Raw genomic sequence first — 19809 nt, forward strand, 5'->3', positions numbered from 1 at the left:
AACAGTGGAGACAGCAGAAAACAAAACAAAACAAAACAAAAACATACGAGTAAACTAGACTGATTTAAATTCTTACAATGTTCCAAGAATACCACTAGAAACTTTTTAATTATTTATTTATTCATGTATTTATTTATTAATACAGGTGAAATATACTGTACATACAGTACACGGATTTTCTTAATAAAAAGTACTGTACTGTAAGTCCCCAACAGGATTTGTTCATGTCCCAAATGTTGTAGTACACTTCTAGTTACAAGACTGACTTACAGCAGGTGACATTTTGTCAATACCTCCTTTATTGTGTGTGTACAGTAAGCTACACAAGCATCTTATACTACAACCTTTGGAACATGAAACATCCCTATTGGGGACTTTAAATAATTGTATACTGCACATATATGAAGGGAGGTATTGGCAAAGTCTTTTGATTAAAACAATATTTTGGTGAATTACTGTAGTTATTTTATTTCTAAAAACATTTGTGTATTGTACATACAGTAAGTGAGATATTGGCAAAATCACATTGAAGTAAGCCTTGTAATTTTTGTACAAAAAAAAAAAAAAATACTTTTAGTACATTACAGTAAGTATTTTTTAAGAATATTTATGTGTTGTATGTTGAGTAATGGAGATATTGGCAAAATTTAACCTGTAGTAAGTCAGTCTGGCCACTAGATATACTACAAACTTTGGAACATGAAAAAAAAAAACCTTTGGTGAATTACAGTATTTTTTTCTAACTTATTTGTGCACTGTACGTACGCTTTACAGTTTGACAGTGTGTTAATTGTCAAAAGTCATTTTATTTAAAATACATTACATTGCGTTTTAACAGCTGGTGAAACTGTTTTGTACGATAGCGTCAGCAAATCCGTTTTATTCAGAGATTCAAAATGCAAAAATATTAAATTTAGTGCTGTTACTTTGCCTATATGACCAGTTATTAAGACGAATTTCTGATAGGCCTACTGAGACCTTTATAACAGGGTCAGACTTTTGCATATTTATCATTTGTCAGTGTCACTCATGTCCCAAAAATCATAGCTATATGATAATATTTAAATGCTTAGTTTTCTAATCAAAGCACTTTAGTTTTAATTGTGTGGGTCAACATATCAATGCGATGCAGTTTGATGACTGAAATTAGGACATGGGCTAAATCGTGACGTGATTTTTCTAAATAGATAGGCCTACGTAAACATATAAACAAACAAATAAGTAAATAACATAGCCTAACATAGTTATTATTTTTATTTTCTTTTCTTAATGTTAATCAAGGGATTAGAGGTCTTAGAAATTGATGTGTCAAATATGATACAGCAGACTTTATAGGTTTGTCTTGAAACACAGTCACAGTCCGCACGGCGTCTATTCTACAATATACGGTAGTGGCGGCGGTCTGGGATTATGTTACGGGGCGTTCTTCCAATATCTGACTTTTAAATTCTGCTTGGAGGCTTACTGGACACGAATATAGGTTATAGGAGAAGGGAAATGCTTATGCAAAGAGTACACGTTTGTGCTGCAATAATACTTTGCATGGCACATGCCTGTCTTTCATTTGAAAACCAGACAGTCAATAATAATATTACCAAATCTGAATCTAATGATTTCAAGTCAGTAATAAATCTGGTTGGGAATGTTACTGAAAGTCTGGACACAGCAAAACCCGATGAAGACCACACTCAGGCGCAGAGGAATGCCAGTGAAGATGGAGAACAGATGAACAAAGAGACCCATGGAGCAAAACCAGGCGAGTTCATGATCAGTCAAGAGTTGAGGGAAGTAAATTCAGAACAATTTTCTTTAAATGTCCTGTATGGCACGCAGTTATAACATGCATTAAAAAAAACAGATCTATTATAAGTGATACTTCAGTGAAATGTATGTCTGTTTTACCTTTTTATTTTTATTTTTTTAATTGCACAATGGAAGTTGGTAGTCATCAAAACAGTTTAGTTACCAGCATTCTTCAAAACATCTTCTTTTGTGTTCCACAGAAGAAAGAAAGCCACACAGAAAGTCACTAATTTTGGGTAAACTGGAGTTAAGTTGTCTAATATTTGACTAGTCTAGTCACTAGTGTCTGTTCAGTATATATTAGTATTAGAATTTATGCAGCACATACTTTTTCACTTAATGCTAGTTATTATGTACAATGCATAACTTTTTACTTTTTGTGTCGCAAAAGTTTTTTTTTTTTTTTTTTTTTTCTGATCACATTTGTTTAAAATATGCACTTTAGGGGAAATTAGGTCAAGAATTTGTGGGAATACATGAACGATTAAGCAACATAAATGATGCTGATTCACCAGCCTTTGTTTTAAGCAATAACGATGAATCAGAGGGATATTTGTTGGCTCAGCATTCCTGCATTCCCACAAGAAGAAGATGTTTACTTCTTGGAGGAGTTTCAAAAGAGCACCACATGAAACCCATTGGAGAGAGAGAAAAATGGTTCCCTGCACTTTGAAAAATAAATATTATTTTTGGGCATCAACCTTTGGAAACATCCATGGAAACTTTCAAATGCACAAAAGGTTATTTATAGTGGAAAAAGTTTCTTTAGATTATTAAAATGTTGTTTACATTAAAAGAAATGGTTCTTTTAAGTAATGTTCATGGAAAGGTTCTTTGTGGAATCTGCTGTTAAAACCGTCTAGAGCCTTTATTTTTAAAAGTGAACTGCCATGTGATTCATAGATTCAATGTTATCCTCCTTCTAAACATTCTCAGGCTCCGCTGTGGCTTATTAAGTAACTGTTCATCAGTTTTACATTTGTTGGTCTCAATCTCAATCTATCAGATTGTCCACCATTGGGTTTGGAGTCTCTGAAAGTCTCTGATGATCAGTTGGAGTCTTCATCGTATTTGAGCGTGGGGCTTGGTCCTCACAGAGGACGCCTTAACATACAGGTCAGCCCACTGTGTGTTTGTTTAAGAAGATTTTGAAGGTAGATTTGATGTAGCATGTTGTGAATTTGCATACGTGTGTTTTTTTGTAGTCTGGTCTGGAAGATGATGATGAGTATGATGGAGCGTGGTGTGCTGGGGTGGAGGATCAGGAACAGTGGTTGCAGCTGAATGCTCTCAGACCAACACTCTTTACTGGAGTCATCCTCCAGGGCAGAAACTCTATCTGGAGGTCAGTGTGTGTCTTTGAGCTTTACCATCATCACTGTCATTATTCACACACACATTTTTATCAGAATTCTTGCAAGGCAGTTGTACTCTACTGAAGTTACTCTAATTATTCTTTTTCTGCTCCTAATCAGCTCCAACCATTTAACACAGACTCGCTTCATTCAAACGTTTGTAGATCATTTTATCTGTCGGTGTGCTAACCATCATGATGTCATTATAATGTTTGCATACTGAATTGCACTTGATATGTCCTTTCTTATACTAACCATCACATTTGCCACAGTTACACTGTAAACATCACATATTATACATTAACTTTGTAACTTTTTTTACTATAGCTTTGTAACTTTTACAGTTAGAGTTTGGTGTTAGCATCCTATCGTGAAAAACAATTGTGCACTTAATTGTATTTATTGTACACTTCTAGTGTACTCAAAAATGTAAAAGTATATTTAAAAAAAATTTACTTGCAGATAATATGATATTAATGAAGTAAAGGCCACTTAAATGTACTTAAAGAGACAACATTTTTTATGACTATGTTTCTTAACACACTTAAGTACGCTTTTAAATAGTGCACTTTGTAATAATGATGAGTTAAATGTTTTTCTTCAAAGTATGTTTTAATAATATTTTGCCTTGTTTTAAAGCTGTACACATAGTAAAGCACATGTAAAGCACTTGGTTATAATTTTAATTATAGTGTGATATATTTTATAACGTTAATATATATTAAATATACTAAATTGCAACTTCATATAAATGTGTAATTACTATTCAGCTAATTTCATTTAATAAGAATGTAAGTAAGCTTTGATATGTTTTCATTTAATTGTTAATAACGTGCAGTTAAGGGTCCGAAAAACATTACTGTATATTCAGTTTGCACTTAAGTATATTCTTTTAAAGTATATTATTTCTATAATAAGTACTCTACTAATAAGTACTTCTGTACAAAGTATGCTAAAGTGTACTTTTTATTTTCACTAGGGTCAGCTTTTACAGGATATATGCATTTTCATTATATTTGTCTTGCCAAAAGTGTGTTTGTCTTTATTTGTGTGTGTAGCTTGAACTGGGTCCGCACATATAAGGTGCAGTTCAGTAATGACTCCTCGGTCTGGCAGCCCTGCATGAATGGATCAGAGGAGGCAGTGAGTTTATGTTTTATAAGTAACGTTAACCTACTTTTGTCAGCTCTGCACTATGGAGCTTCCCGTGAGGATAAAACATGACTTAGGAGTTTATAAAAGTAGAGAAGCATATAAACTTTCGAGCCTATTATTTATAAAGTAAAGTTTTCCTACATGCTTTACAGTTATTCTGATTTATTTGTGTACTATATTGTCTCTCCTAATTTGAGAATCTCTATGCAGGTGTTTATCGGGAATGAAGATTTGGAGACGCCGGTTCTGGCTCTGTTTCCTGAGCCCTCAGTGGCACAATACATTCGCATTAACCCACAGACCTGGTTTAGCAATGGCACCATTTGCCTCCGCGCTGAAGTGCTGGGCTGCCCAGTGCCAGGTTCAACATGACACTACTGTACTTTGAAATATTTGGGTCAAGACCATGACATTTGGAAACTTTTTTTTGCCATTTTTTGAAACAGCATTTTGAATATGAATACATTAGACTATTTTCATGCATACACTACTAGGTCAATAAGATTTTTTTATGTTTTTGAAAGAAATCTCTTATGCTCACCATAATTTAAGGCTGTATTAATGTGATTAAAAAGGTTATATTGTGAAATATTTTTGATGTATTTTAAAAGCTGAATTTTAAGCATCATTACTCCAGTCTTTAGTATCAAACGATCCTTCAGAAATCACTCTAATATGCTGATTTGCTGCTCAAGAGACATTTATTATTATTAACAATGTTGAAAACAGCATTTATTTGAAATAGAAATCTTTTCTGACACTATAAATGTCTTTACTGTCACTTTTAATCAATTTAATGCATCCTTGCTGAATAAAAGTATTCATTTCTTTCCAAAAACAATCTTATTGACCAGAAACTCTTTAACGGCAGTGTATTTTTTAACTTTTTTTATTTACAAGACCTTAGATTCAAAAACCTCAACAAGTCAGTCGACCTCCAATGTAGATCTTACAACATAGACAGTTATATGATCAGTTTTCATGTTTTAAATTAGCAATCCGTTAAAAGTGCAGTTTGACAAAACCTGTCTATATGTTTAGATCCTGACAGCCCACATTTTTCTGAGACTGAGAGCGGATCCTCAGATGATCTCGACTTCAGACACCATAATTACAATGAGATGAGGAAGGTTGGAGTGATTTTAGACCTTCATATTCATCCTGTTTATTAATGTAAGTGAACTGACACACGTCACTCTCCCTCTAGTTAATGAAGTCTGTGAATGACAAGTGTCCAAATATCACACGGATCTACACTATTGGGAGGAGCTACACTGGACTGAAGCTTTATGTTATGGAAATATCCGATAACCCAGGAAAACATGAGCTTGGTAAGTGTTCACTTTAAGACCCTGGAGCTAAGCAGTTATTCAGATCCCTTAATCTAACGGACCACACACATAATCTGGTGTTCCAATGATGTTTTTCCAGATAATTCATTTTTCATGTCCTACTTGTCCTTTAACACAGATAGTAGATGTTTTCTTTGCTTTTAGGCAAATTTTTGCTTATTCATCATATCTTTATGTAACATGTTGTTGTCACACATCTGCTTTTCATCACTGATTTGGCCAGAATAAACATTCCTCCATTAATCAGAGACTGTTGGGGACTCACCAAAAGCATAATGTAGCAGTTTTGACTGCTCTAATCTCTCTGTGAGGGAAGAAAATAATCCAATCAAAATTTTCCATGATACTATCGATAAACATTCTAGTCCAATCTGATTTTTTTCTGACTGCTGTTTAACTCAGAAATATGTCACACACTCAAATAGATATTTAGCCATAAATTTAAGTTTTGTGTGTTTAAATTACATTTAAAAAAAATCCATAAAGTTGGATTACAGTTTTAACATACACAAACTAATAAACCTAATGTGATGCATATTTGTTGGTTATACATAAATTAAACAGGTAAATTTGCTGGCGTCAAAAAATGCCCTTATAGCATACTTTATTATTAACTAGTTACAATTTTATAAAAAAAAAAAAAATGTATGTTGCTTGTGTGTTGATTTTGTTAAAATTAAAATATGGATAGATGTAGAACAAGCAATATTCAAATAGTTAAAAATGTATAATTGAAACAAATAGATGTAGAACAAGCAATATTCAAATTAGTACTATTACAGAAATCTTACCTGTTACATTCATGTATGATTGATAAATATGCGTCACATTAAGGTTATTAGTTTGTTTATGTTGAAACTATGTCATCTAAATGGATAAATTAAGTGCAATTCAAATTTAGGCCTAAAAATTCAATTAAGTGTGTAATGAAAATAGAATTGTCGTGAATGCATGATTTTAAATGAACACTGTTTGCATATAGGTGAGCCGGAGTTTCGCTATGTTGCTGGGATGCATGGGAATGAAGTTTTAGGCCGGGAGCTTTTGCTAAATCTTATGCAGTACATCTGTCGTGAATATAACCGAGGCAATCAGCGTGTCATACAGCTGGTGAAGGACACACGCATCCACCTGTTGCCATCTATGAACCCAGACGGATATGAAACAGCCTATGAGAAGGTAAGCTAAGACGAAACACTGATGTAAGGAAAACATTGACTTGAATGTAGAAGTTTAGGTGGACGTTTTTATTATCATTACAAATAATTAAGATTATACATTCTATTTACAATCCCACAGAACTAACTATGGTGTGATCACTGCTTTGTACACCAGTGTTTGTGTTTGTGCATCTGTTTGTTTCAACAGGGTTCAGAACTCTCTGGCTGGGCTCTGGGACGCTACAGTTTTGAAGGCATTGACATGAACCATAACTTCCCTGACCTCAACAACATCATGTGGGATGCTCAGGAGTTGGCCATAAACAAGAGGAGAGTGAGCAACCATTACATTCCCATGCCAGAGTACTACACCTCAACCGAAGCATTAGTACGTAAGAACTGTCATCCATGCTTGGCTATGGAAGCCCTTTTCCGCTTTAAAAAACTGTGACTTTTTATCTCACAATTCTGAGAAAAAAGTCCAAGATGCAAGATATAAAAGTCCAAGTGCAAGATATAAACTCACAATTGTGAGAAAAAAAAAGAATTGTGAGATAAAAAGTTGCAATTAACTTTTAATTTTTTATCCCATGGCAGAAACAAGCTTCCATACTTGCACTTCCTTATAATACAGTATGTGTACTTATAAACTTTGGGTCAAATTGTCTCATTATTTTTCAAAAAGAGCTTATATTGTTTGTCAGAAGAGTCAGAATTGTTCATTTTTTAGATAAGCAAAGGAATATTAACTATGAAAACAGCAGAGCTTTGAGCTCTTTCAAAGGTTTTTATGTTCCCTAATATTGTTTGTTTTATTTGGATGAACGGTGAAAGTCAGACTTAAGTGTTGCATTCATTAAACTTTTCAATAGTTTTTTAGTCTTTGCTGTACAGATGAGGACACATTGTGCACAGGGGAATCAGGGTCAAGTAGATCTGAAGAATGTGAGCACTTCCTGTCAGCTGAAGCTCCCTGTGCCAGGGCCTCAGATGGAAAACCACACAGCAGTGAAAGAGCAGAAAACAGATTCAAAATATGATAGATGCAAACTCAAATATGAAGAAACGTAATAACAGAACACAAACATAGAATTCTTTTCTGTGGATTATGAGATTATTATAGGCAATGTTTCACTTTTGCGCTTGGGGGAGGGGCTACAGGAGCCAGACTCACACTGAAACTAGACCCAGACCAAGATCCTAGACTAGACTGGACCCTAAACCAAATCCTGAGATAGCAGTTACTTTTGTATAGTTTTGTTTTTGTAGAGTATACAGAGCTGTTTTGCATAGTTGTCAGAATTCAGAATAGTAAACAGATTTTTTATGGTTTTAGTTAACAATAATATCCGTGTTATACCAGCAATAATAATAATAATAATAATAATAATAATGTTTAAATAATATTTTCCTTATATAATTTTCATTTAGTTTTAGTTATTTTAGCACATTTGGTAAACTAAACAACTGGCAACTAGCTTACGTAAAATAAGTTTTTAATAACCCATATATATATATATATATATATATATATATATATATATATATATATATATATATATATATATATATATATATATATATATATATATATTATATATTTTTTTTTTTTTTTTTTTTTTCATGTTTAGTTGCCCCAGAGACGCGTGCTGTAATCAGCTGGATGCAGGACATCCCGTTTGTACTGAGTGCTAATCTGCATGGGGGAGAGCTGGTGGTCACTTACCCTTTCGACTGTACACGTGATTGGATCCCTCGCCAGGACACGCCCACCGCAGACAATGATTTCTTCCGTTGGCTGGCCACCGTCTATGCATCCACCAATCTGGTGATGGCAAACCCTGAGAGGAGGATCTGTCACTCTGAAGACTTCCTGCAGCACAACAACATCATCAATGGAGCGGACTGGCACACTGTACCAGGGAGTGAGTAAACATCAAACACGTATGCATTTAGTGTGTAACTTCATCAGTTCATACAACTTCATTCAGCTGCAACCGGGGACTTCCTAAAAGAGATGACACAGACATATTCAAATATAAATGTCTACAATGAAAGTCTTGTAAAACATATTCACGAGTATGTAGAGTGTAGATAACTAGATATTAGTTGCTCCATGCTGAACAGTGCCATCTAAAAAATATATATATATATATATATATATATATATATATCTATATATATATATATTATATATATATATATAAAATTATCAATGTATTAATTATGTATTAAAAATTATTTTAAAAAAACTGTTAACATGATATTAAATAATAAATTGATAAATAATTTTTAATGCACAAATACTTTTATTTATCCTGTTGCCAATTTCTTCATTCTTTTGCCAAACTGTGTGTGTGTTTTATTTGTTTGGTACACTTTTAACCAAGAATTAATATCTATTTGCATTTTATTTTTGAATTAATACACTGATAATTCCTTCTACATTTTATTTTTATTTGGCAATCACGCATCTTATATGAAAGGCTTTATGTACTTGATGAATTTTAATGTCTTATATTCTGTTTCATATATTTTATTTTTGCTTTATAGGTATGAATGACTTTAGTTACCTCCACACGAATTGTTTCGAAATAACTGTAGAATTGTCCTGTGATAAGTTCCCACATGCCAGTGAGCTTCCTATCGAGTGGGAGAACAATAAAGAGTCTCTCCTGCTGTACATGGAGCAGGTCAGTTCACTTTTCCTCTGTACTGTACAGAACATGATCCTGCTGGAACCCATTTCCATTTTCATCTCTCTCTCTGGCTTCTGCAGGTGCACAGAGGGTTAAAGGGCGTCATCAGGGACAAGGACACTAGAGCTGGCATTGCAAATGCTGTCATTAAGGTGGACGGCCTGGGCCATGACATAAGATCTGGTATACCTCAGCGTTATTTTAGTATCATTGATATATTATAGTTTCTGTTAATATTTCGTGTTCGATTTTTAACTATTTAGATTTTTATGGTTTAGTTAACTCCGTTATCCCTCTAGAAATCACTATGGCAAATAAACTGCATTACAGCAATTCAATTATGTTGTTAATACTGAAAATAATAATGTTTCCTTTCTTTCACACGCTTGCAGCTGTAGATGGCGATTACTGGCGTTTGTTGAATCCAGGTGAGTACAAGATAACGGTGTGGGCAGAAGGATATTTCCCACGGATCCGCCACTGCTCTGTAGGGTCAGAGCCCCACGCGACCATCTGTGACTTCACCCTCACCAAGACCTCACAGGATCGTCTTAAACAGATCCTGGCCAGTGGTGGGAAAATCCCCCGGGACAATCAGGTACGGATCCGAGCCATGCGAATGCGCAAACTCCGCGCCAGCACCAAGATTCTCAACCGCCGTCGAGAACAGCAGCGTCTTAACAAAATTAAACGGAAGTGAGCAGCTCATTTATAAAATAATGTGCTGGTCTGCTGCAGATTGAGAGACATTGAGATTCTGGACTGTAAACTGACAGAACAGCTTCCTCTACATTCCTAAAAACACATTTCTACTTTTTAACAACATATCTTTGAAAATGAGATGAGAGACAACACTTCCCCGAAGCCAGTCGAGTCCGGTGAAGGATTTTAAGCTACAGGTTTTCCATTTTTCAACTGTGTTTAACCCAATGTGATTACACAGCTTATCCCTGCTCTGCTGTTCAATATTTGAATGTTTTTTTTACAGCTAACAGAGATTTCTAAGAATGCCTCCAAGACTGAGATTGTAGCTGGTTTCTACACTCATAATGTGATGATGATATTATAATAAAACTAATAAATGATTTTACAGAAAGCTGCTCTGTTTCCTCAGCTGTCTTAATTCAGAGGTGTTAGTGCTGCAGGATAATGTGAGGGGAAAAAATGCTAAAATTCATTCATATTCATTATGTTCTGCCTGAAAACCAACTATGTACCAGTATTAGGACATTTCTTTCAATTACACATGGAAATTGGACAGTTCAGAAGAAATGTGAAACAGTGCCTGAGCTGAATATCCGGATTCATGATTTTTGCATTGGTTTAAAAAAAAATTAATGTTAAGATCCTACATAATACTCAACTTAGAACAGAATACTACAACAGTAGATCTGTGGGTTTCACACTTCCTGGGCAACCCAGTTCATTTTCCATACTACCAGTCACACGTTTTTTTTTTCTTTAAGGAAATTAATATTTTCATACAGCAAGGATGCAATAAATTGATCATAAATGACAGTAAAGACATTTATAACGTTACTGAATTCTATTTCCAATAAATGTCATTCTATTGAACTTTCTGTTCATCAAAGAATCCTGAAAAATGTATCACAGTTTCCTCAACAAAAAAAAAAAAAAAAAAAAAAAAAAAAAAATTCAGCATCATAACATTCAACATTAATAAGAAATAACATAAGAATGATTTCTGATGGATCACATGACACTGAAGACTGGAGTAATGATGTTGAAACATCACATGAGCTGAGACATTACATTAATAAATTACATAAATGAAATTTTTAAATATATCAAAATGAAAAAAGTTATTTTAAATTGAAATATTTCACATTGCTACTTTTACTGCATTACTGATCAAATAATTGTAGCTATGAGAGCATAAGAGACTTCTTTCAAAAACAAATCTTAATGACCCCAAACTTAAATATATATATATTATCTGAAACACTCTGATATTAGGAATGAATCAATTCCATGAGTTTTCAGTTTCATATGTATGATGAACACCAAAGTTTTACAAAAAGGACATTTTTCCCAATCCAGCTCTTGACCTAAAGCGAGTGACTAAATGATCTGTTTAAGAGAGCCAGATGCTGAAGCTTACTTTAGTGCATTCCATCAGTCCAAGGTATGCTAACACAACTCTCATTTTTGCTCAAAAACAGCTCATATTTACAGCATGCCACACAGAAGATATGAAAAAGTTTCTTTATTTAATTTAGCTGTACCACTGCATCCTTAGCACTGTTAACATGAATAGAGTGAATCAAGAGAGAATAGAGTAAAGCTAACTTTCACTGTTACTCTGCTTTTAAATTTCCATGTTCAAGAACGGTCACTATTTTAATAACGGAGAAGGATGACCAGCTGATATTAGTCCCAGAAAAGCTGAACATTCAGATTTTGTCCTCTTTTTCGACTTAAGAAAGCTAAACTCATCTGTATAAAACACTCATCCAACAGTTAAGCCTGCATCAGAACTCCTCGCGTCCAGAGTTCAAAGCTCCCACCGATGTGCATCGAGAGCATCTGAACGTTTCATAACTGCTGATTGTCCATGTAGAGGCCAGAAGCATATGAAAAACAAAACATTTCAAAATTCCCAGTCCATTCAATCAACCATTGGCAGAAGTCGTATTCATCCCAATACTCACACGTACATGGTACATACTGCTCTGACAATCTACAAACCAGACCTCATTTAGTGTTGTTACAGAAAAGCAGTCCAAAAATAAAAATGAACAATTAGTAAAAAGTGACAAAACCTTCTGAAAACGAATATGGCATTGTAAATGCTAAAATGTTTGGCAAAATGCAAAAATTGCCATCGGCTTGAACTGCTTACAGTTAAATGAAAATGACTGGCTTAGGTTACTGGAGTGCTGCATGGATGAGCATCCAAAAAACATCCCATAATTCTCTAAAGCTCATGTGACTCACTCAACCTCCATCGTGTTTGCTTTCATTCTCGCACAGACTATTAGGTTTACACACCATAAAGAACAATTACATCTAAAAATGACAAACTTGTAGCAGGCCATTCACATGCAGTGTGACCTCTCTCACACACACACACACACACACACACACACACACACACACACACACACACACACTCTAAGGTAGTTTCGTTCTCCCATTATCCATGTGACCAATCAGAAGCTTCTTCCATATAGTTCAGCGATCAGTGTAAATTCGAATGCATTTGTATGTGTTAAAAGTGTGGTTGATACAGAGCTACGCGTCCACTAAGGCAGCCCGATGCGAACTGACAGTGAGTGGGTGAGAACTTTGAGGTGAGCACCACGTCGCTGTGAGAGTAGATGGAGCGAATCTCCCGCAGCAGAGCCGTCCGTACAGGCATGCAGTCCACCAGCTCGGCGCAGTGCTCATCGAACGCCAGCAAGCGCACACCGTAACCGTACGGCGAGCAGATGAGCCGGCCATCAGGACTGAAGCACAGCTCCTTAATGTAGCCGCGGCCGACGTTAGCCTCCTCGATGTAGTGTGTGAGACGCAGAGAGCAGCGAGGAGACACCGGGGGTCGAGGTGGAGCGCCCTCTTGAAACTCATACACACACGTCCACTGAGAAAGACAGAAACAAGACTGTTGAAATTAATTCCGCATGTTGCACACTTTTTAGGTTTAGGTTGCAGCACTGACCTCCTGGTCGTCCATGTTGCTGGAGCAGCGCAACAATGTGGCCCAGCCTTTAGGGTGAAGTTGCAAGGATGTGATGCAGTTCCCACGGTCCCTCTCACCTGGGATCTCTGGGGTTAAAACCTCAAGACTGTTTCTGGGTGACAGACCTGCATAAGACAAAATGTGAACACTGGGGTAAAAACACATAAAACCAGAATTAGGTGTCAACAGTGTCAAGGTCCATAAAAGGCATGAAAGTCGTTGTCAGAATACTCCATCTGCCATCAGACGTGCAATCTGGGTTATATGAAGCGACGGGACACTTTTTGTAAGCGAAGAAAACAAAAATAACGACTTTATTCAATAATTCCTTTGTCAGCAGTCTCCTCTGTGTCTCTCCATATCACTGTATGCTGCGTATGCTCTTCTGTGTCATCCGCGCCACAAGGATGAGCTGTTTCTACATGTATTTAGCTTTGATTTGAAATAAAACAGCGCATCCTTGTGGAATTGTGTTCCGAGGACAAACAGAGTTTTTACAGGTTTGGAACAACATGGGGGTAAGTGATTAATGACAACATTTTCATTTTGGGATGGAGTATCTCTTTCAAATCTTCCAGTCTTACCCTCTCTGTGTGGATGGGTTTTGCTGTCAATGGTGTGACGGGAACCCGCCGACCTGGAACCTGCTGATGAACCTTGAAAGAAAAGAGAGACTTGATCTTTAAAATGATGATGATGATGATGATGAAAGGGACAGGATTTGCAACGTAATTAACCAGTAGTTTTCAAATAATACTTTATTAAAAGTAATTTTACTAAATATTTTATGAGTTACCCATGAACAAGTCAAACACACACAACATACATAAAAAATGTACGTAATGAATAATTTTATTGAACAAGGATGCATTAAATTGATCAAAAGTGATAGTAAGGACAAGCATAATGTTTTGGTTTCTATTTCAAATAAATGCTGTTCTTTTGAACTTTATCACAAAATCCTGAAAAAAATGTATGTTGTGTATGTTTCCACAAAAACATTAAGCAGCACAACATATTTCAGCATTCATACTAATAAATGTTTGAGCTGCATATCAGAATATGAGAATGATTTCTGAAAGATCATGTGATACCGAAGACTGGCGTAATGATGCTGAAAATTCAGCTTTGCCATCAAAGGAATAAATTACATTTCAAAATAAATTTTCAATTGTAATAATATTTCACAATATTGCTTTTAACTGCATTTCTGATCAAATAAATGCTGCCTTGGTGAGCATAAGAGACTTTCAAAAACATCAAAAAATATTTTTTTTATTGTGAGTATATGTTGTGTTAATAATAATTAATGCTTACAATCAATTTGTATGCATTTCATATTTAATAAAACTTTATTTTTATTTTATGGACCAATAGAAAAATATTTAATTCCCCAGAACAATCCAATTTACTCCAGTCTTTAAAATGGCTTAACAACATGAAAAAGGCTACAACATGGAAACCTTAAAACACCTATGAAACTTTTTGTATTAATGGTGTTGGATCAATTAATTAATCCCTTGTCTATGTGTCTTTGCAGTACAGAAAATTTCATTTAAAATTCAGTTCAAATTCCAGCTCATGAGCTGAAAGAAACACCATTCTTAAATTTTGAATGTTGCCCTATCGTACCTATAGCAAATTTCATCCTTTGAATACTTATTCATTTCCATGCCGCATCCATATCTCCTCATTTCAGACTCACTTATATCTTCTTTGTTTATGCTTTATGTATGTACCTGTGCAGAGAGGAGCTCTGCGGGCCCGTAGGATGCGGTAGCTGCAGACCTCGAGGCTCTGGGTGAGGTCAAGGTCATGTAAGATGAGCAGGTAACCCGAGGAGGTGGAGATCAACATCTTACTGCAGTCTGGAGTCAGACGCATCCTCATTAGATAGCGTGTGTGGAAAAACTTCTTGTGTGGACAGCCATCTTCCGTGAACCTAAACAAACAATGACAGCACAATTAAAGTACAATGACACACAGCTGCACACAACCACTTAAACATGCAATCTTAAAGAAATAATTGATGAAAAATCTAAATTTGCTGAACATTTTCTAAAAATGTACTTACCCTCAGGCCATCCAAGATGTAGATGAGTTTGTTTCTTCATCGAAACAGATTTGGAAAAACTTAGCATTACATCACTTGCTCACCAATGGATCCTCTGCAGTGAATGGGTGCCGTCAGAATGAAAGTCCAAACAGCTGATAAAAACATCACAATAATCCACAAATAACTGACACGTCTCCAGTCCATCAACAAAAGTCTTGTGAAGAGAAAAGCTGCGTGTTTGCAAGAAACAAATACATCATTAAGATGTTTTTAACTTTAAACTGTTGCCTCTGGCTACATTGAGTCCTCTAAACATAACATAGACAATTATTTGTGGATTATTGTGATGTTTTTATCAGCTGCTTGGACTCTCATTCTAACAGCACCCATTTACTGCAGAGGTGAGAAAAGTGATGTAATGCTACAGCTAAGAAACACACACCTCCAAACCACAAAACGTACCTGTTGGTGTCCCACGTGATGACATTTCCGTCAAATCCTGACGTCACCAGCAGGCGAGTGTGTGTATCGTACTCGATGTTCTTGACCCAGCTGGCGTGGCCATGTAACGTGCACACCTTCGAGTTGAGTTTACGCAAATCCCACAATGCAATGGTGGTGTCATCGGAGCAGGTTGCAAACAGCCGGTTGTCGAGAAACCTGAACAGTACACAACATCAGCCATACAACCTCACACTTAGAACTTTATGAATGTGCCAGATAGTATCCGTGTGTAAGAGATGGAAAAACAAAAGCAGGAAAAAACAGAAGCAACTAAGTCATCCAAATCGTACAGTACGCAAATCCTAGCGTTCAACATGCAAATTCTTTTGAATTAGTTCCTACTACTATGAATTAGCTCTTACATAAAAGACTGTTATAGTAAAGCTTTTGTTCATGCAGCTGAGGTTCCTGCACACTGTGATCGATCATATACTGTGTGCACATGTACCTTATGTTGTTTACACAGTCCTCATGAGCCTCCACCAGTGTTTTGATATGTCTGGAGGAAATGGGGTCAAACAAAAGCACTTCTGTCTGCTCACAAGCAACTGTCAAAACTGACCTAGAAAAAAGCAATATACAGGTGTTTGTCAATTAGGTCAGAACTTTTCTATATGGTACACGTATCCTATTATAAAACAAAACAAAAAAAAGTTTTATTTAAAAAAAAAAAAAAAAGTATAGACCGTAAAAAAAAAAAAAAAAAAAAAAAAAAATAGCATTAAACGCTTATTGCAGCAGATTTCAACAGCAGGGAAATGTCAATACTATAGTACACACTTGACAATTTGGCAGACTTCCCAAACATTCCATGTTATAAATATTTATGGAACATACACGCATGTCTGACATATTTTATTAAAAGAATGGATCATTTTGCACGTGATGCTCACACCATTTTAAGAGTATGACAATTTCATTGATTAACTTTTCAGTTTTAATCAGCAAGCCATGTTCCCTTATTGAGTGAGAATTGTACTTAGTCTTTTGCACACGTGCAATATATATATTTTTTTTAATTCAAACCTGGTGTGAACAAAAACTAATTGTTCAGAGATCTGAACTACTTTTTAATCATTTAATTATTATTTTATTTATTTTTTCCATATCTGATTTTTTTTTTTTTCAAATTGGAGAATTTAAATTTTAGTTTTTTTTTTCTTTTTTCGTGACTTTAAAGTAGTTACCGAGTCAGTCAGTATAAGACATTTTAATTCATTTATTCAGAAACAGTCATTTATTTTTCATCTTCATGCATTCAGAATTACTCGACTGCTAGCTAACTTAAATTAAGAGCATTCAGCAAGTATTCCTTGTAACGTTCACATGTTTCAGTACATACAATGTTTTAACAAAGAATACTTTTGGGAAAAGCTTATTTTGCTTAAATGTTAAGTAGTCGAAAGTGTACATGACTGAAGAGACACTCATAACAGGACTGATGCCGAGGGCGGGTCTGAGCGCAGCGCTTACCCGTCCGGAGAGTACTCCAGGTTAAAGACAGCCCCGTGGGTTTGTGTGCTGAGGTTCACCGAATCCGTAGCCGGACTCATGGACGAATAAAGCCGTGTCATGTTTCGGAAATGATCCCGCGCGGGGTCTACGAACGGCCCCCTGCCGACTGTCCTCCTGCAAACCCACGAGAAGAGAGAGTCGCAGGCGCTCGAGCCCCTGCCCCTCGAGCCCGTCCCGCCGCCCGTGCCCGACTCGAGCCCCGAGCTGCCCTGCGCCCCGGTACTCCTGCGGCCCGCCCGCGGTGATGATGGTCTCGCGGGGACCGTGTCTTCATCGCTGTCGTCGTTCTCCTCCGCGGCGCGCGGCTCCTCGGGCTCCTCGTTGTCGCTCGGCTGTCCCGAGCTCATTGTTGCTCGAATGTCTCCAGCGGCTCTGTCCTGAGACTCACCCGAACTCACCCTCCTGCAGCGGGCGGACAGGCACTGGACCTGCGAGCCAGGCCGTCTTGCGATCTGTGCAGAAACCGCTTAAACATCCATTAATACAAACACAAGAGTGCGGCGGATGTGTGCGGGTACAACATACTACGTATTTCCGGTTCCTTCTCTGCATAAATTAAAACCTAACTGAACTAGTAGACCATACACATAATAAATAGCTAGACGGCTCATTGGCCGCTCGACCGCTCGTCAGCGTCGCCGCCATATTGGAGCGGGCAACTCTCCATACTCTCTCATCGGGACATACATATATTATTTTCCTTTTTAGCCAATTGCAAACAGGACAAGGAAAGCCTTAAGGAAAGCTGAAAAAAGCCTGTTCTCTGCATTTCCAAGAGACAAGGCTATACTTCCACAGCCTAATGTTGTATCTGTACTAGTTAAAGCCCAGAATAGGCCAGAATGACCCTGGTTATATTCAAACCGTACTAGTTAAAGCCCAGACATTTTTGACCCTAAGGGTAACAATATATTTAATACAATTACCTTATTAAATGTCTCTGTCGTTTTTGTCAATATCTCTTCAGTCAATCACAATACCACTGCATTTAAAATGATTTACACAGGATGTTTAATGCTGATCATGTACTGTATGTGTATTTACACAAAAACTACATAATGTAAATAGCCTCGAAATGAAAAACACAGGAACTCATTAGTGAACCAATATCATGACAAAATCACTGTTTATTATTGCCCTTGATGTTGTAATAATGATTATTATTTTTGATTAATAGAAAGTTTTTTTTTGGGGGGGGGGGCATCTCATATTCTGGTCTGTGATAAACATAACTATACTTTGACATTTTGATGTACAGCGTAAACTGCACACACTCACACCCCAAACATTCCCATGTTTTAACATATATGGAAAAATAAACAACTGTTTCAGAATTATTTATATAATGTGCATTGTAGAGCAAAATCAAGCATCGTCAAGTTGTTTACATTATTTTTACTCATATTGAATATATATAAGAAAATCTTACGGAATAAATCTTTATTGGTCATCGCAACTAAACCGCTCTATTCTCAGGGAAAGCTAGAACTCAAAACTGAAATAAAATGTGTATCTTGAGCTGGATTTTTTATTATATATATGTGTGTGTGTGTGTGTGTGTGTGTGTGTGTACACATGTATATATTATACTTAAGGAGCTCATTAATTAAACACAATTTGGAATTCACATCCACATTTTTTTTGTGTTGTCATTAGTTGTGTCTTAATTTGTTTAATAATTATCACACAAATACTGTTATTAGACTGTACATTTCACAATTACTTATTTTACTTTATAATTTACTATTAATTTATTCTTCATTAATGTCTGTTATGTATTACTCCACCCCTTGATATTACATAGTCTTCTTGCTATTATTCATTTATTGTTATTCATTCATTATGGTATTATACATATAATTTGTGCTATTATAAATCTATCATATCACTTATGTTATTGTACTGTTGTACTCTATATTTATATTATTCACTTTACTACAAGTTGTACTACATATACTTTTTAATATTACATATCACTTTTACTATATTTGTTATTGTTTGTTGTGGAGTTTATCTGTATAGAGTGCTATCAAAATAAAAAAGCGACTTCCAGTGTGTCACTTTCTGATTTGTATTTGCTGGTTGTATTCAATTTTCTCAGTGATGGTAAATGATTAGTGTTTAAAGATGTATTATTTAAATTTTTTTCCAGTATTTCAAAGGAAATGAGCTGTGTTCTGACCTGAAGCACAAGAAAAGCTAAAATGTTGGGGTTGAACACAGAGAAAGCAATGAAACAACTTAATTTCATTTAATGTACAATCAAATTACATTACACATATATGTCACAGTTTTACTTCATTAACATTAGAATTGTAAACCAAATCACGAACGAAATCAACAAGTGAGACAAGTGTGAGCTTTCACAATTTCTTACAAAAATGTATAATTTTCCAAACCTAACTAAATAACTGGAGGCAAAGTTGTTTTTAACTGCATGTAGATCACAAACCTCTGAAATCGTTTGATAAATGTAGACATTATCGTGTTTTTTATCCAGAAAGAAA

General features: G+C 35.7%; 2 protein-coding genes across 4 annotated transcripts; one reads left to right on the forward strand and one right to left on the reverse strand.

Moving 5' to 3' along the window:
* Positions 1-1431: 1431 nt before the first annotated feature.
* Positions 1432-10624, forward strand: cpxm1a (carboxypeptidase X (M14 family), member 1a). Of its 2 annotated transcripts, none has more exons than XM_042768674.1 (13): positions 1432-1756; positions 2810-2919; positions 3009-3148; positions 4217-4301; positions 4524-4674; positions 5355-5443; positions 5521-5644; positions 6648-6844; positions 7034-7215; positions 8458-8750; positions 9379-9518; positions 9605-9707; positions 9917-10624. In XM_042768674.1, exons 1-13 carry the CDS (start codon positions 1498-1500, stop codon positions 10222-10224), a joined length of 2181 nt encoding a protein of 726 aa, XP_042624608.1. In that variant the 5' UTR covers positions 1432-1497; the 3' UTR covers positions 10225-10624. The 2 variants fall into 2 exon arrangements, with proteins under 2 accessions (XP_042624608.1, XP_042624607.1); XM_042768673.1 differs by having other exon boundaries at positions 1433-1756; positions 7034-7210; positions 8453-8750.
* Positions 10625-11736: 1112 nt separating this feature from the next.
* Positions 11737-17880, reverse strand: LOC109061610 (DDB1- and CUL4-associated factor 10-like). Of its 2 annotated transcripts, none has more exons than XM_042768677.1 (7): positions 17261-17880; positions 16236-16349; positions 15746-15943; positions 14967-15169; positions 13812-13883; positions 13207-13352; positions 11737-13128 (listed from the first exon to the last, which is right to left on the reverse strand). In XM_042768677.1, the coding sequence occupies exons 1-7, from the start codon at positions 17647-17649 to the stop codon at positions 12757-12759; spliced, it is 1494 nt and encodes a 497-aa protein (XP_042624611.1). In that variant the 5' UTR covers positions 17650-17880; the 3' UTR covers positions 11737-12756. The 2 variants fall into 2 exon arrangements, with proteins under 2 accessions (XP_042624611.1, XP_042624609.1); XM_042768675.1 differs by having other exon boundaries at positions 13812-13886; positions 17261-17877.
* Between the last annotated feature and the right edge of the window lie 1929 nt (positions 17881-19809).

This window comes from Cyprinus carpio, chromosome A13, assembly GCF_018340385.1.
Source record: "Cyprinus carpio isolate SPL01 chromosome A13, ASM1834038v1, whole genome shotgun sequence".
NCBI lineage: Eukaryota > Metazoa > Chordata > Actinopteri > Cypriniformes > Cyprinidae > Cyprinus > Cyprinus carpio.

Excerpts from the sequence above, each read along its gene's own strand:
- LOC109061610 (XM_042768675.1), bottom strand. The coding sequence starts at position 17,649 with ATGAGCTCGGGACAGCCGAGCGACAACGAGGAGCCCGAGGAGCCGCGC. Across the intron at positions 16,350-17,260 it reads CTGGAGTACTCTCCGGACGG|GTCAGTTTTGACAGTTGCTT; the intron begins GTAAGCGCTGCG and ends GCTTTTTTCTAG. Across the intron at positions 13,887-14,966 it reads CAGAGCTCCTCTCTGCACAG|AAGGTTCATCAGCAGGTTCC; the intron begins GTACATACATAA and ends CTCTTTTCTTTC.
- cpxm1a (XM_042768674.1), top strand. The coding sequence starts at position 1,498 with ATGCTTATGCAAAGAGTACACGTTTGTGCTGCAATAATACTTTGCATG. Across the intron at positions 4,302-4,523 it reads TGAATGGATCAGAGGAGGCA|GTGTTTATCGGGAATGAAGA; the intron begins GTGAGTTTATGT and ends ATCTCTATGCAG. Across the intron at positions 6,845-7,033 it reads ATGAAACAGCCTATGAGAAG|GGTTCAGAACTCTCTGGCTG; the intron begins GTAAGCTAAGAC and ends TTGTTTCAACAG.